The sequence below is a fragment of the Juglans microcarpa x Juglans regia genome, chromosome 6D, assembly GCF_004785595.1.
Source record: "Juglans microcarpa x Juglans regia isolate MS1-56 chromosome 6D, Jm3101_v1.0, whole genome shotgun sequence".
NCBI lineage: Eukaryota > Viridiplantae > Streptophyta > Magnoliopsida > Fagales > Juglandaceae > Juglans > Juglans microcarpa x Juglans regia.
In genome coordinates this window covers 32980831-32998587 of record NC_054604.1, presented here as the reverse complement: position 1 = coordinate 32998587, position 17757 = coordinate 32980831, and the positions used below count along the sequence as shown (strand labels likewise).

Genomic DNA, 17757 nt, shown 5'->3' with positions numbered 1-17757 from the left:
GATTATTATTCGAATAGTTATGTAACAATTTGAACGATATTTAAAATTGTGTTCAAACCTTTTTATTTATTTATTTTCTTTTTATGTTTGAATGATTTTCTTTTTCTGAGACGATATATTTCATCACAAAAGGTCTAGTACTTAAAAAATCGCATCTATGTTTTGAGATGAAATTTAAATTTTGTCCCAAATAAGTACTTAGGGACGAAATGTCCCTGAAATTTAATTTGTCCCTAAAAGATTTCGTCTCTAAAGACCAAATCTCTTGTAGTGTTTGCACCCAAAACTATAATTGATGTTGACATGCATTATTTATCTTCGAGCTATAAAAAATCTGTAATGCACGTATATATAAAACTTATTTTGGTTTGATGATTAAGATTGTGTCATATAAATGATCATCTATTTTTAATTACTTGTTTATATATATCTTAATTATTATAAATGAGTATTATTTATTATTTTTTCCTTTATAAGGTATAATATTTTAGTTTCGATAATTTGGAGATTGAGGATGCAAACCTAGCTAATTTCATTTATTAAGATTTGATCATTAATGATTATCAAAATTGTGTCAAGTCATCTATCTCTATAATTAGATAGAATATAATAAAAATATTATTATCATTTTTAATAGAAGTCAAAATGCTTCAGTATTTTTAATTGTTGGATGAAGAAATTAAAATGAAAACCACATGATTTTCGAAAGGAAAAAAATGTTAAGAGACCGTCATGGTTTGAATCATGTACTGGTAGTTTTTGTCTGTGCTGGGAGTTGTTACATAAATTCTTTGCTCGTACGTGGTTGGATTGTTCATCATCATGTGCTGAGGCGAGATGCATGCAGGCCGCCACGTGATTATTTCTCTAACTAGATAAATAGAAGGAAAATGATAGTATTGGCCTATGGCTATCAAATATGTCTATTAAATATGTCTACTCATATTTTTATTTTTTAATAATTAAAAAAGTGACTATTAATAAATTTTTATTTTTTTATTAATGATTGAGGATGTTTAAAAAATACTTAAAAAAAAATATTTATACTAATATGCATATTTAATGAAAATATTTGATAATTATCCTAGTGCATGTTGTTAGAACTCCGTTTGGATTCAGATGTGAGTTGAAATGATTTGTAAATAGTTGAATAAAATATTATTTTTTAATATTATTATTATTTTGAGATTTACAAAAGTTGAAATATTGTTTATTATATTTTATATGAAAATTTAAAAATATTATAATGATAAGATAGTGCGTCGAGGTCAACTTTCAATCCAATCGAGAGCTTATTTTCTCATTACTAGATTCATGTATTCGGGTCTCATTCGAATTCCACGAAAATCAGTGCACATGGGGAATTAGAACGAAGTCAGGATATTGACCTTGGAGGCCGAATTTTCAGGACTGAAACGAGTTTGAATTTTCTAAGGGTACTTTACTTTGTCTCTTCAAATTTATTATCAGTGTAATTATATTTTTTTATTAATATCTCTACATATTTTTAAAAAATAAAAAAATACGATTTTATTAATAACTATTTCCTTAATCATTAAAAAAATAAAAAAATAAAATAAAATATCCAAACGGTAATTTTGATGGGACAAACTCAAGATATCCAGGTATTTAACTCGCCAAACATCACCCTAGCTCAGGAGAAAGTAGACTGATCCGAAGCAAATAGTCAAGACTTCAGACTCTATATAAAGGCGTGTTCAAACATGAGTACTTGTGCAGATCAATTCTAAAAACATAGTTGTTCTCAAAGATCAAGCTGTGACTTTCGTCCAAAGTTCCAACTTGTAAGTCTCTTAATTTATTCATCAGTTTTAAAACTATATATTTCCTCTAAAGTCAAATCTCATTATCTTTTTGCTTGTTTTCTTATGTTATTGTATGGTTTACATTTTCTATGCGATATTTTTTTGCAATCACTAATCAAAAGCTAGTTGATATGTGAACGGGGAGATGAACAGTAAAAAATTGCTTATCACATATTAATCCCTTGGCAAATACCACACGGCTCTATTATTATTGCTCTTTCGTTGTATGCTTATTTACAATCTTTCATGACCTCTCATACTCACTGATAGAATATAATAAAAATATTATTATCATTTTAATAGAAGTCAAAATGTTTCAGTATTTTTAATTGTTGGATGAAGAAATTAAAATGAAAACCACATTTTCGAAAGGAAAAAAATGTTAAGAGACCGCCACGTGATTATTTCTCTAACTAGATAAATAGAAGGAAAATGATAGTATGGGCCTATGGCTATCAAATATGTCTACTAAATGTAGTCACTCATATATTTTAATTTTTAATTTTTTTAATAATTAAAAAAAATGACTATTAGTAAATTTTTATTTTTTATTAATGGTTGATGATGTTTAAAATTAAAATACTTAAAATAAAAATAAAAAATAAAAAATTTATTTATACTAATATGTATATTTAATGAAAATATTTGATAATTACCCAAGCGCGCATTGTTAGAATGTCATTTAGATTCAGAAATGAGTTGAGATGAGTTGAAATTGTTTGTGAATAGTAGAATAAAATATTGTTAGAATATTATTTTTTAATATTATTATTGTTTTGAGATTTGAAAAAGTTGAATTGTTTATTATATTTTATGTGAGAATTTGAAAAAATTGTAATAATAAAATGGGATGAATTGAGGTGAGTTTCCAATCCGACTTATTCTTCTCATTAATAGATTCATGTATTCGGGTCTCATTCGAATTCCACGAAAATCAGTCCACGTGGGGAAGAACGAAGCCATGATTTTGAACTTGGAGGCCAAATTTTCGGAATTTCTTATCAGTGTAATTATATATTTTTTTATTAAATATCTTTAAATATTTTTAAAAAATAAAAAATATACTATTTTATTAATAACTACTTCATTAATCATTAAAAAAAGAAGAAGTAAAAAGTAAAAAATAAAATAAAATATCTAAACGGTAATTTTGAGGGGGCAAACTCAAGGATACCCAAGTATATATTTAACTCGCCAAACATCACCTAACTAGTTCAGGAGAAAGTAGACTGATCCGAAGCAAATAGTCAAGACTTCAGACTCTATATAAAGGCGTGCTCAAACAGTACTTGTGCAGATCAATTCTAAAAACATAGTTGTTCTCAAAGGTCAAGCTGTGACTTTCGTCCAAAGTTCCAACTTGTAAGTCTCTTCATTCATCAGTTTTAAAACTATATATATATTTCCTCTGAAGTCAAATCTCACTATCTTTTTGCTGGTTTTCTTACGTTATTGTATGGTTTATATGGCATTTTCTTACGTTACTGCTCTTTAGTTGTATATAATTAATATATATGGCCTCCTAAACCCGTTTCACGCTAGAGTTTCTTTCGAACAAACTCACAAGATATGAAAAGTACCCAAAATTTGTAACAAAATCCGGCTCTATTAATTCATGATACTTATTGTAACAAAATTTGGCTTAAATGGGCCAACTGATCTGTTCAAAACGATTATAAACATATCAATAATATCTTGTCAACGTGCTTCACTTGAACATAATCTGAATACGTACATATATTTTTTTGATACAATTAAGTTATTTTTTTAAAGATATAAAATTATGTTAATAAGTTCAATTCAATCCATTTAAATTAAAGAATTCAAAACGGATTGATATAAGTTTGTTTGTATTAATTCAACATAATCAGTTCTCTTTTAGGGGCTTGCATACTTTATTAAACAAATTATACAGATAATTACAGTACACCATGCATCTATTATCTATAATGAGTCCAATCAAGATTGATATATTTGACTCGTCTAATTAAAATAGTCAAATTAAGATTGAGCAATATACAGCTAAAAAATATTGATGTACTGTGGTTTGAATAATGAGATAAGATGATATGGTTTCAGATGAAAGTTGAATAAAATATTTTTAGAATATTAGTTTTTAATATTATTATTATTTTAAAATTTGAAAAACTTGAAATGTTTATTATATTTTGTATGAAAATTTAAAAAAATTATAATAATAAGATGAAATAAAATATTTTCACTATTCAAGCGAGACTTGCACCACGTGTATATATATACACATGTATAAAACTCTAGTAAACAAGAATCCAACCCAATATTAGACCCAAACAAAATATTTCAAAGTCAATTTGAATATTTAATTGTAAAAAGCTGCAAGAAAATTAAAAAAAAAGGTTTGGGAGAAAAAGGGGTTGCCGGTAGCCCATATGACTCAAGCTGTAAGTGCCCATGTGATTTCCATCCCACTAATCAATGGTAAATTAAGAGTGTAACCACATTAATATGTGAGCATTATTTTATGAGAAGTTTTTATAAATCTAATACTTCGATTCTCCGTAACGAAATATCTATACATACTCGACTTCCACCGATAGGTCTCATTACTTCTTGTTCCTTGCTTTCTAGGGCATGCTTCAACCCAACAAACATCACATACATATTCCTAATTTTGATTTTTGACCTTTTTCTTTTTTCACATCGCCCTACACTTGAATGCAGGTTCTGCGATGGGATGGTGGAGGTCCTATGCTGGCGACGGGAGATTTTCTAGCTCAACTCTTACTGTTTTGATCGGTACATTTGTGGTGTTATGGTTGTTATGGGCCATCAAGAAGCAAAGAAAGGCTGCAGTACCTCCATTGCCACCAGGTCCCCGTGGCTTGCCAATAGTCGGGTACCTTCCATTTGTAGGTACAGAACTTCATACGAAATTTCATCAACTGTGTGGGATCTATGGCCCCATCTATAAGGTTTGGCTTGGAAATAAATTGTCCATTGTGATTAGCTCACCCTCGCTAGTTAAAGAAGTTGTTCGTGACCAAGACGCAATATTTTCCAACCATGATACTAACATAGTTGGACGTATTGTCACATATGGGGGAGCCGATATTGCCCTTTCCATGAATTGTCCTAACTGGAAGATGTTGAGGAAGATATTTGTGAGAGAGATGTCAAGTCCAGCAAATCTTGATAGTACCTGGGCCTTACGGGTAGAAGAGGTAAGGAACACTATTAGAAATGTGTACGACAAAAAAGGCACCCATATAGATTTAGGGGACCTGGCATTTATAACGGTGATGAATGCCATCATGAACATGCTGTGGGGTGGCACACTACGTGGAGAGGAAGGGGCTAAGTTTAGAGCAGAGTTTAAGCATATCTTTACGGAATTATTGATCATTCTCGGAAAACCAAATGTTTCGGACCTTTTCCCGGCTTTAGCAAAGTTTGATTTACAAGGGATCGGAAGGAAAGCAAAGAAAATTTCTGAAGACATTGATGGAGTAGTTGATTATGCCATTGACAAACAGATCAAGAGTTTGGCCAAAGCCAAAGAAGAGGGAACGACAAAGACAAAACAAAAGGACTTTTTGCAAGTTCTCTTGGAACTAAAGGAGCAGGACGACGGTGCACCATCAATGAGCATGACCCAACTCAAGGCCGTGGTTTTTGTATGTATATATATATGTGTTCGATCCGCTTTTCTACTTTTGCGTTTCATTATTTTATAGTCGAACAGGAGGGGTTGAGTTTGCCATTTATAACTTTAACTAATTCATAGACATCCAAAATTTGTTTTGGTTTGTTTGTTTTTGTTTTTCAATTTTTCAGTTCAACTGATCACCTTACTGTTGTTTAAATAGGACATAGTGGTGGCTGGATCCGACACCACAACAGCTATGTCAGAATGGGTGATGGCAAGATTGTTGAAGCATCCAGAGATAATGAGAAAGGTCACTGAAGAATTAACAGAAATCGTGGGGTTGGACAACTTAGTTGAAGAATGCCATTTGCCCAAATTACATTATTTAGAAGTGGTTATTAAAGAGACATTCCGTTTGCACCCACCTAGTCCTTTCCTATTACTTCGTACTCCAAGTGAATCTAGTATCATTGGAGGGTACCTTGTACCCAAAGGTTCTAGTATTTTCTTGCATATTTGGGCTATACAAAGGGATCCAAAGTATTGGGACAATCCATTGGAATTTAAACCTGAGAGGTTTCTAAATGATGCTTATGGTAGGATTGATTATTCGGGCAACAATTTCAAGTATCTTCCATTTGGGTCAGGGAGAAGAATATGTGCAGGGCTTGCACTAGGGGAGAGGACACTCAAATACATCTTGGCTTCACTTTTGCATTCTTATGAGTGGAAATTGCCTCAAGGTTCAGAGATAGAATTTTCTGACACTTACGGTGTTATTACCAAGAAGAAGAATCCAACCATTGCAATTCCAACCCAAGGTTATCCAAGTCTGAGCTCTACACATAATAGTACAATGTGAGAAATATACTCTATTGTATAAAGCATTTGTATGCACAATAACTAGGAGGTTTTGATGCTTTTCACTTCCTGTAGTGCTATAGACAATGTATTGATGGTTTCCAAATAATGCCATTTTGCTTGTCTGCAAAGAGGCTTATACGTACACTCACCTGTATCTAGATTTGCGCAATTATTGGCCTATGAATAAAATCTTACTTTGGTGTTTCCTTTTCTTCTTCTTTTGCCAGTCTGACGTGGTTTTGTAGTAAACAAAGTTTTTTTGGGCGTTTTGTATTATAATGATCATGTAAATGAGTCTGCATGCATGATCATCTCCGTCGATTCTAAAACATTGACACAGATAAAGCGTCTCCATGATTTTTTTTCCATGAGTATGCCAAAATGTGCAGTGCAGACCACCAATCATGTGTTACGATATACACCATTAGCAATGAAATTGTTTTTACCATAAAGCAAAACAACCAAAACTTTGGTTAGTGGCATAAAGGGAGAGCAATAAGAGTAAAGAGTACTATCATGGCTACTAGCTAGGAAACCTTCACTATGATCAGAATCTCAGTTCAAAGTCAGCAAGTTGCGCTCTCTTTTCATTCATTAATTATATTTTATTTTGCAATTGGCAAAAAGGGATTTGTTTCTTTCATTAGTTGCCAACAACTTCTTTTACGACATTCCAAATATTCAGCTAATCAATGTTGGAGATTGTTGAGAAAATATCAACCACACAGAATAACATGTGGCATGTGTTATTAATATAGGAACTGTACAAAGTTCTATTAAGAGTCTGTTACAATGGAAGCACTAGTAGTGGAAAACATAACAAAGTCTACTTGAACATATCTTCTAAACTTGGATGACTTATCAGAATCAGACTCTTTATACTTAACATTCCCCTGCAAGTCCAATGAAGTGGAAACTACATTGAGCTTGGAATGGATTGTTGTAAAGTTTGATGAAGACGTGGGCTTGGTAAAGATATATGCTAGGAGACAGAGACTAGGTCTCAATGAGTTTCTTGGCAACCATGTCCCTAACAAAGTGAAAATCAATTTATACATGCTTCGTACGAGAATGGAAAACTAGATTTGTTGACAAATACGTTGCATGCTCTTATGTTGTCACACCATAAGATAGGGGATTGTGAGAGTTTAATACCAAGTTCCTGGAGTAAGGATTGAAGCCAATGAATTTCAGCTATTATATTGGCCAACACCTTGTACTCAACCTTGGTGCTCAGCCAAGCCACTGTAGCTTGCCTTTTGAAGTTACCTAAAATCGGAATCTATCCTAATAAAATACAAACAATTCTTCTACGTATAGTTGCTTGGCACAAATGGTGGGGAGTCGCTGATGCCAAGTCAGCTAAAAAAACAATAAATAACAAAGGAAAGAAAACGCCCGCCTTGCATCCGAAATAGAAAAATTGCAAAACACTGAAACAAAGCTTGTTGTCTAGCTTTCAGAGTGGGTTTCGTCTAGCTTTCATGTGGATTTTCGATTGATCGTGTTCGTGTTCGTGTTCGTCTGGATCTTGCGTGTTGGTGCTTCTTCTTCGTCTTCCTGCTTCTGATCTGGTTCATTGATACCCACATTGATCTGGTTCGTCATGTTTGTCTGGAACCGTGGATAGTCATTTTCGTGTGTTTTTCATGTTGGTCTTCTCCATCGGCAGCTTCATCAGGCGTTGGCAAGATCTATTTATTTTTCCATGGTATAGGTAACAATAATTTACATTTAGAAGAATAGAAATTACCTGAAACAAGCTACAGATGCTCTAGTTCTGAAGTGTGCATTTAACGCCCCATACCCGGAAGGGTCCGAGGATTACTATCTGTCACTTACAAACCTGTCTTTCCAAGCATTTAAAACTCCAAGGACTTCATAAATAGTACACAATCTCATATTTTCCAAATGACCATAATACAAACTCCATAAGTCATCATTACAAAATAACATAAACTAAAGGGGGTCCACAATTTTTCAATAATCTCAAAGAAATAAAACGATACATCTTTAAATCTCAATAGGTCCAAAGAACATAAAGTACTTTAAATACTCAAGTTAAATCCTTCTACTAACAATGGTACTCTTAGGTACTCAACCTTCTATTCATATCTAACCAAACTCCAATTTCTAATCCTGACCCCCAGTTGGGTAATCAATGCCATCTGAAAAATAATGAAGATAAAGGATGAGTTATACACAACTCAGTAAGCAGAGAACATATACCAGTATGTAAACATGGGCCCTCTTTAGAACATTTAGTATGCAGAAGTAAAACATTTCATTTTCATGTACACATCTCAAACGAATTATCAAAGAGAAATTCGAGAAACTTTTCAACATTTTCATATTCATAAACCATTTTCATATTCAAAATCGCTTTGGCATAACATAACTACACGTCTTCATATTATTATAACATAACATATACCATGTTTAACCTCTGTGGCAGGGTTGTGCTATCCCCTGTGGCCAAACCAGGCAGTATCATATTGTGAAACTTCCCATTTTTCAATCTCAGAGCCCCGAGTGTGCACACATGAAAGAACACGTAAAAGACCACTTTGTTTCCAAAGTGGGTGCACTCATATCATATAATATCATATCATTTTGGTACTAACCACATCACGTGAACTAGTATCATCATATCATAACCATATGTAGAATCAGAGTCAAAACAGATAAGTATGCCAAAGGTTTTTCATATCCATATCATATAAAACCACATGCTGAACACATTCACATCATTTTCATTTGATCAAAAGTAGATCCAAATCATTTTCATATCATATATACAAAAATTCACAGATATCATATTCGCTCTTTTGTACATTTTAGAAACATGTCAAATATTGCTCATGTCTACACTATTCATGTCAAAAGCATTTCTCTTCTCTTTCATAATAATATTTCATGAGTGAATTCAAAACATTTACTGAGGTTGTTTTTCTTTTCACCTTTTCTTTTTAAAACAACATGCATATTTATACAAATGAACCTCAGTTCATTTTATTTATTTTTATGCAAAGTCTAGCATAGGAACCTCGCTTACCTGGACTTCTTAACTTTTCGAAAACTTCCTCAACAATGCTGAACAAAATTAGTCGTCACCTATAAGATAATCACTTAAATTTTCATAAATTTCCAATCAATATCGTATTTCGATATCGAAGCCTAAACTTCTAAAATAACCTATTTTTAATTCTTCAAAACCCCAAAATTTTCATTATTCTTAAAATACTAACATCACTATCTAAACTCATCAATATCCAACTTAGTAACTCCGACTAAAACATTAAATTCTAACCTATTTATGATTGAGATCTTGCTATAATTTATAATACTAAATAACATAACTATATCAAAATCATTATAAGTAGAAAATCATACTTTTGTTTAAATAATAAAAAAAAAATTCTTTTAAAAGGATTTACAAATAAGATTTTGCACTTACTGATCATTCTAAAAATTTATCAGTATTTATTTAATAACCATTCCGATAAAAAAAAAATATCAGTCTCTTGAAAATACCAACTTAACAAAATAAACCCACATGTGTCTAAGTCTAAACATAAAAATCACATGCAGTCCACGTTTCAATTGCAAAAATACAAACTTAGTTGATGTTTTAACCAAAAGGGCAAAAGGGTAATAACACCCTTCATCTACCAGTTACTGGACACACACACAGAGTTCCCTTTTTAGTAACTATTATCAACACAAAACTAAAAACCAGAAGAGGCAAAACGTGAGTGACGGCAGGGACATACCCACGAAAAAAAAAATTGAGGCAACAACACCGTGGGAGCGCGACGGACGTTGGACAGAGGTGGTGGTGGCTTTCCGATGGCTTCGCACAGGGAGGGAGGGAGAGAGAGAGAGAGAGAGAGAGAGAGAGAGTGCTGGAAATGAGGGAGAGGAAGCTAAAGTGAGAGAAAAGACGGAGGAAGGACAGCCAAAGGAGGGAGATATGGCGATGGAGGTTGGTGGCTTACTGAGAGGCTTAGGTGGCACGGGCGGACTGTGGGGTGATGGGATGACGGCAAGTGCTGTGGGTTGGCAGGTTGATGGCTTAAGTGGAGGAGAAACACTCCTCTGTTTCTTGGTGTAGGAACAAAGCTTTCCGTGAGGTGGGGTGCTCTTGCTTTCGTGTGGATGAGCAGCGGCTGAGGGTGCTATGGTGCACACCATTGGAAGCAAGTGAGCCACAACAGGTGGCACCGAGGGGTTGGGGTGGCTGCAGGTGAGGTTCTGTTTCGGTGACGAAGCTTGCGATTGTCGGCAAGGTTCCTTGCTAGCGCAATGAAGTGGAGCTCTCGGTTGACCTTCTGTGAAGAGAAGGACGAGCGGCACATAAACTAGGGTTGAGGATGTTTAACACACACATATATATAAGCTATAAATAGTAAAGAGAAAAACCTAGAGGAAGATGATGAAAAGGGCATGCATGAAAATGGCAAATGGGCACGAAACCATCCGACGTGTTCTGGAAACGCTTCCATGGGCCTGGGCTTGGTAGCGGGCTGGGTCTTACATCCTCCCCCTTACAAAAATTCAGTTATAAATTGTCAAAACTCCCATCGAAGAGTCATGGGTACTTATCTCGCATTTCTTTCTCCAACTCCCAAGAAGCTTCATTAGTAGCATGATTCTTCCACATCACTTTAACCAAACGGATAGCTTGAGTCTGTAACACTTGTTCTTTCTATTCCAAAATCTGAACTTGTTCCTCCATATAAGTCATATCCTCTTGAATCTGAAGTGGTTCATAGTCAATAATGTGTGTCGGGTTGGGAATATATTTTCTCAATTTGGAAATATGAAATACATTATGCACTCCCGCAAGTGCCAGTGGAAGTGCTACTCTATAAGCCACCGGTCCAATTAGGTTAAGAATTTCAAATGGCCCAATATGTCTTGGGCTCAACTTGCATTTCTTTCCAAATCTCATAACTCCTTTCATCGGTGCTATTCTCAAGAATACTTTATCTCCAACCTCAAACTCTAACTGGCGGGGACGTTTATCTGCATAACTCTTTTGTCGGCTTTGAGCTGCTTTCATTCTAGCCTGAATGATATCTATCTTCTCTGTGGTCTGCTGGATAATCTCTGGCCCCAAAAGTTTCCTTTCACCTACTTCATCCCAATACAATGGAGATCTACACCTTCTGCCATACAAAACCTCATAGGGTGACATTCCAATGCTAGCCTGGAAACTATTATTATAAGCAAACTCGACCAATGGTAAATGTCGCACCCAAGCTCCCTTAAAATCCAACACACATGACTGTCCATCTGTCTGAGGGTGAAATGCAATACTGAAGCTTAACTTGGTACCCATGGCCTCCTGTAGGCTTCGCTAGAACTTGGAAGTGAAACGAGGGTCTCTATCCGACACAATGGGTACCGGTACCACATGCAACCTCACTATCTCCCGCACATACAACTTAGCTAGTTTCTCCAGTTTATAAGAAACTTTAATGGGCACAAAACGAGCAGTTTTTGTTAAGTGATCCACGATCATCCATATAGCATCTTGTCCGCTCAATGTCCTTGGTAGGCCTGTCACAAAGTCCATGGAAATATGCTCCCACTTCCACTCTGGAATCTGGAGTGGTTGTAATAATCCTGTTGGTCTCTGATGCTCCGCCTTTACCTGTTGGCAAGTTAGGCACTGTTCCATAACTTTAGCAATTTCTCTTTTCTTACCATTCCACCAAAAAGACTCTCTCAAGTCCCGATACATCTTGGTACTCCCCGGGTGAATTGTGTATAAGGAACGGTGTGCTTCTTCAAGAATTATCCTTTTCAGTTCTTCATTGGCTGACATGCACAATCTACCTCTAAACCTTAAAACTCCATCCTCGGAAATGCTAAAGTCAGATTTGCCCCCATTCTTGACTTCTTCCACTAGCTTCACCAACCCTAAATCCACTTTTTGAGCAGCTTTGATTCTATCTATTAAGACTGGTTGAACTATTAAATTGGCCAAGAAAGTACTTGTATCACTAGTGATAAACTCAATACCGGCTCTTTCTAGGTCCATTAACAACCTATGTTGAGTGGTAGGGACTGCAATTGCTGGTCCCATTGACTTCCTACCTAAGGCATCGGCTCCAACATTAGCTTTTCCTGGGTGATAATTGATGGTGCAATCATAATCCTTGATTAACTCAAGCCATCTCCTCTGCCTCATATTTAATTCCTTTTGAGCGAAGCAATATTTCAAACTCTTGTGATCTGTATAAATTTCATACTTTTCCACATACAGATAGTGTCTCCAAATCTTAAGTGCAAAAATGACTGTCACAAGTTCCAGATCATGTGTGGGATAATTCTGCTCGTACGCTTTCAGTTGGCGTGAGGCGTATGCTATAACCTTCCCATGTTGCATCAGTACGCACCCCAATCCAAGTCTTGATGCATCACTATAAACTACAAATCCACCTTTGGCAGTGGGGACTGTTAACGCCAGAGCTGTCACTAATCTCTGTTTCAACTCCTGAAAGCTTTCTTCACACTTTGTTGTCCATTCAAATTTATTATTTTTCCTAGTGAGTGCTGTGAGAGGAGTTACTATCCTAGAGAAACCATCAATGAATCAACGGTAATAACCCGCCAATCCCAAGAAACTTCTAACCTCATGAATATTCTTCGGTGTCGGCCAATTAACCACTGCTTCCACTTTTTCCAGGTCCATTGAAATGCCATCTTTTGAAACTACATGCCCCATAAATGCAATCGAATCCAGCCAAAATTCACACTTCTTCAATTTAGCAAACAACTTTTTATCTCTGAGTGTCCCAAGTACCAGCTTCAAATGTTCTTCATGCTCAGTCTTGCTTTTAGAATATACCAGTATATCATCAATAAAAACAACCACAAACTTATCCAAAAATTCATGGAACACCCTGATCATCAAATCCATGAATACTGCTGGAGCGTTAGTCAGGCCAAAAGGCGTGACCAAAAACTCATAATGGCCATATCGGGTCTTGAAAGCCGTCTTAGCCATGTCTTCTACCCTGATTTTCATTTAATGGTAACCCGATCGAAGATCAATCTTTGAAAATACCTGAGCACCCTGGAGCTGATCAAACAAATCTTCTATACAGGGTAGCAGGTACTTATTTTTTATGGTCGCCCGATTAAGTTCCCTATAATCAATATACATTCTCATCGATCCATCCTTCTTCTTCACAAAGAGAACTGGAGCTCTCCAAGGTGATACACTGGGCCTGATGAAACCCTTGTCCAACAAATCTTGCAATTGCTCCTTGAGTTCCACTAATTCAGACGGTGCCATCCGGTAAGGTGCTTTTGAAAGGGGTGTCGTGCCTGAGACTAGTTCGATAGTAAACTCTACCTCCCACTTGGGTGGGAGTCCAGGTAAATCTTCTGGGAAAAGCTCTGGATATTCCCTCACCATAGGTATCTGCTCTAACTTCAACTCCTCTTTTGGTGCTTCTACCACGCAGGTTAAGAATCCCTGACAACCATCACGTAACAATTTTCCAACTTGAATGGCAGATATGATGGGTGGATGCAACCTCACTTTCGAACTTGTGAACCGAAATTCACTTTCTTTTGGGGGTCTAAAAACCACTTCCTTTTTAAAACAATCTATACTGGCGTGGTAGCAAGCCAGCCAATCCATATCCAAAATCACATCAAACTCAATCATGTTAAAAACTATTAAATCTGCTGGCATTAATCTTCCCTCAATTGATAAAGGACACCTTAGTAGAACTTCGTCACAGACTACCGAATTTCCTGTTGGGGTTGCGACCACTAACTTGGACTTTAACTTTCTGTTTCTAAGGTGCAAAATCGAGAATAAGTCATGGAAACAAACGAATGTGTCGCTCCCGAATCAAATAACATAGTGGCATTATTAGAAAACAGAGAAAGAGTACCTGTGATCACAATCAACATCATTCATGAACTAAAATTTCCAAGTCTTAACCTCAACCCACAAATTAATATCTTAAAACATAACAAAGAAGTCATACCCGTGATCACGTCATTCCTATCTTCAGCCTCTCTAGGTGTCAAAGCAAAAACCCGTGCAGGCGCCGTTATATGTTGGATGTTGCCTCGCGCTGTCCCTTCTACCCTAGGTGGTGGTGGCTTGTTGCTATCCAATTGCAAAGGGCAGTCCCTGATATAGTGACCCGATTTGCCACAACAGTAGCATAGTCCCGCTTCCTTCCTGCATACTCCGGCATGTACTCGGTTGCAAGTTCTACATCGATATGCTTGTTGGGTGCCCTGAACTAGCCTTTTACCCGAGCTACTACCTTCATTCCTCTTTTTCCACGTTCCTTGGTCCATGCTAGAATGATGCTTCGATGAAATAGTCCTCTTCCTCTGATTGTGCAATGCAACACTCCTTTGAAGGTTTTGTTCAAAAACTGTGGCCTTATATACCAACTCTGTGAAGTTCCGACTTTGGAAGCCCATTACTCGTTCATAAAGTTTTTCCTTCAGCCCTTGTTCGAATTTACACGCCTTCTTTTCTTAATCAGGAATCAGATACGCAGCAAAATGGGATAATTCAATGAATCTAGCTGCATATTAGTGCACCGTCATGGTTCCCTGCACTAAAGTGGCAAATTCCATTGCCTTATCCTCTCGGGCCGAGCTTGGCAAAAAGCACTCAAGAAAAATCTACTTAATATGCAGCCAACTGGCTATTTCTATCCCCTTGCTTCTCAGATAGTTATTTCTGAGATCCACCATCTTTTTGCCTCACCGGTCAGTTATTAGCATATGCCACCTTTTGTTCATCTATGCAGGTTAGCACCTACAATATCTCCTCAATATCTTGAACCCAATCTTCTGCTAGGGTTGGTTTGTCTTTCCCATCAAATGAAGGGGGTGCATCCGATTGAATTGTTCTATGGTACAACCTCCTTCATTATAGTTATGTTGGCGACCCAAGGGATTTTGCGTGAGATCATCTATTAATTGATGAGCTGCTGCTCATAGTACTTCGGAAGCACTTGGGTTTGCTTCCCTTTCGTTCTCGTTTGTGTTCAAGTCCGACATCCTTCGTTCTCGTCGACGAGGTGACATCTTGACAAAATAACTTGGATTTTTAATATTCGTTTCAAAATTTATAACGTTCATATAAACATAAATAATTAGTGGTAATCGGAAAAACAAAACATATATATAATACCTCAAAGTTATAAAGGTACCTACAATAAAGAGGAAAAAGTACGCGTAACAATAGAAATGATAAATCTCCAAAGTCTTAAAACTTAACTCCATCAAATCTATTTAAAAAGTCTCTGGAAGTAGACCAAACCAAAAACCACAAGAATTCAGCTCATAGACCCGTAAAATCCTACACATCAAAATCATTCGTAAGTTCTGCAAATTTAAAGCCCTCGAATACCTATAATATTCTACCTTATAGTCCATTCTGCTGTCACATCAAATCTGAAAATGATTTCTTAAAGTCTATCTGTACTCCAAAATCTCACACACTATAGTCTGCTGAACCTCAAACCTGGCTCTGATACCAACTGTAACTCACCGTACCCGGAAAGGTCGGAGGATTACTACCTATCACTTACAAACTTGTCTCTCCAAGCATCTAAAACTCCACGGACTTCATAAATAGTACACAATCTCATATTTTCCAAATGACCATAATACAAACTCCATAAATCATCATTACAAAATAACAAAAACTAAAGGGGGTACACAATTTTCCAATAATCTCAACAAAACAAAACGATACATCTTTAGATCTCAATAGGTCCAAACAACACAAAGTACTTCAAATACTCAAGTTAAATCCTTCTACTAACAATGGTACTCTTATGTTCTCGACCTTCTATCCATATCTAACCAAGCTCCAATTTCTAATCTTGACCCCTAGCTAGGTAATCAATGTCATTTGAAAAATAATGAAGATAAGGGGTGAGTTATCCACAACTCAGTAAGCAGAGAACATATACCAGTATGTAAACATGAGCCCTTTTTAGAACATTTAGTATGTAGGAGCAAAACATTTCATTTTTAGATACACATCTCAAAAGTATTATCAGAGAGAAATTCGAGAGACTTTTCAACCTTTTCATATTCATAAACCATTTTCATATTCAAAATCGCTTTGGTGTAACATAACTGCACGTCTTCATCTTATTATAACATAACATATACCATGTTTAACCCCCGTGGTAGGGTTGTACTATCCCCGGTGGCCAAACCAAGCAGTATCATATTGTAAAACTTCTCATTTTTCAATCTCGGAGCCCCGAGTGTGCACACAGGAAAGAACACGTAAAAGACCACTTTGTTTCCAAAGTGGGTGCACTCATATCATATCATATCATGTTGGTACCAACCATATCACGTGAACTAGTATCATTATATCAGAACCATATTCAGAATTAGAGTCAAAACATATAAGTATGCCAAAGGTTTTTCATATCCATATCATATAAAACCACGTGCTGAACACATTCACATCATTTTCATTTGATCACAAACATATCCAAATCATTTTCATATCATATATACAAAAATTCACAGATATCATATTCGCTCTTTTGAATATTTTAAAAACATGTCAGATATTGCTCATGTCTACACTATTCATGTCAAAAGCATTTCTTTTTTCTTTCATAATAATATTTCATGAGTGAATGCAAAACATCTATTGAGGTTTTTTTTTCACCTTTTCTTTTTAAAACAACATGCACATTTATACAAATCAAACTTAGATCATTTTATTTATTTTTATGCAAAATCTAGCATAGGAACCCCACTTACTTGCATTTCTTCGCTTTTCAAAAAATTCCTCAACAATGCAGAGCAAAATTAGTCGTCACCAATAAGATAATCACGTAAATTTTCATAAATTTCCAATCAATCTCGTATTTCAATATCCAAGCCTAAACTTCTAAAATAACCTATTTTTAATTCCTTAAAACCCCAAAATTTTCATTATTCTTAAAATACCAACATCATTGTCTAAACTCATCAATATCCAACTTAGTAACTCCGACTAAAACATTAAATTCTAACCTATTTATAATTGAGATCTTGCTATAATTTATAACACTAAATAACATAACTATATCAAAATCATTATAAGTAGAAAATCATACAAACTTAGGTTATGTTTTAAACAAAAAGGGCAAAAGGGTAATAACACCATTCATCTTCCAGTTACCTGACACACATAATGAGTTCCCTTTTTAGTAACTATTATCAACACAAAACTAAAAACCATAAGAGGCACAACGTGAGTGACGGCAGGGACATACCCACGAAAAAAAAATCGAGGCAGCAACACCGTGGGAGCGTGAGGGACGTTGGACCGAGGTGGTGGTGGCTTTCCGACGGCGTTGCACAGGGAGAGAGAGAGAGTGCTAGACATGAGGGAGAGGGAGCTTAAGTGAGAGAAAAGACGGAGGAAGG

General features: G+C 35.7%; 1 protein-coding gene and 1 long non-coding RNA gene across 3 annotated transcripts; one reads left to right on the top strand and one right to left on the bottom strand.

Annotated features, from left to right (window-relative positions):
• The first annotated feature begins 1740 nt into the window (after positions 1–1740).
• On the top strand, positions 1741–6509 carry LOC121235126 (flavonoid 3'-monooxygenase CYP75B137-like). 2 transcript variants are annotated; one of them, XM_041131376.1, is made up of 3 exons: positions 1741–1805; positions 4527–5479; positions 5672–6509. In XM_041131376.1, exons 2-3 carry the CDS (start codon positions 4535–4537, stop codon positions 6311–6313), a joined length of 1587 nt encoding a protein of 528 aa, XP_040987310.1. In that variant the 5' UTR covers positions 1741–1805; positions 4527–4534; the 3' UTR covers positions 6314–6509. The 2 variants fall into 2 exon arrangements, with proteins under 2 accessions (XP_040987310.1, XP_040987308.1); XM_041131374.1 differs by lacking the exon at positions 1741–1805 and adding an exon at positions 3132–3188.
• Positions 3069–15218, bottom strand: LOC121235127. Its single transcript, XR_005934521.1, has 3 exons — positions 15129–15218; positions 9601–9605; positions 3069–3079 (listed from the first exon to the last, which is right to left on the bottom strand). It is a non-coding gene; the product is annotated as an uncharacterized LOC121235127 (long non-coding RNA).
• Between the last annotated feature and the right edge of the window lie 2539 nt (positions 15219–17757).

Bases quoted from the DNA above. Each gene is read 5' to 3' on its own strand.
- LOC121235126 (XM_041131376.1), top strand. From the start codon at position 4,535: ATGGGATGGTGGAGGTCCTATGCTGGCGACGGGAGATTTTCTAGCTCA. The intron at 5,480-5,671 runs GTATGTATATAT...TTGTTTAAATAG, and splicing joins AACTCAAGGCCGTGGTTTTT to GACATAGTGGTGGCTGGATC.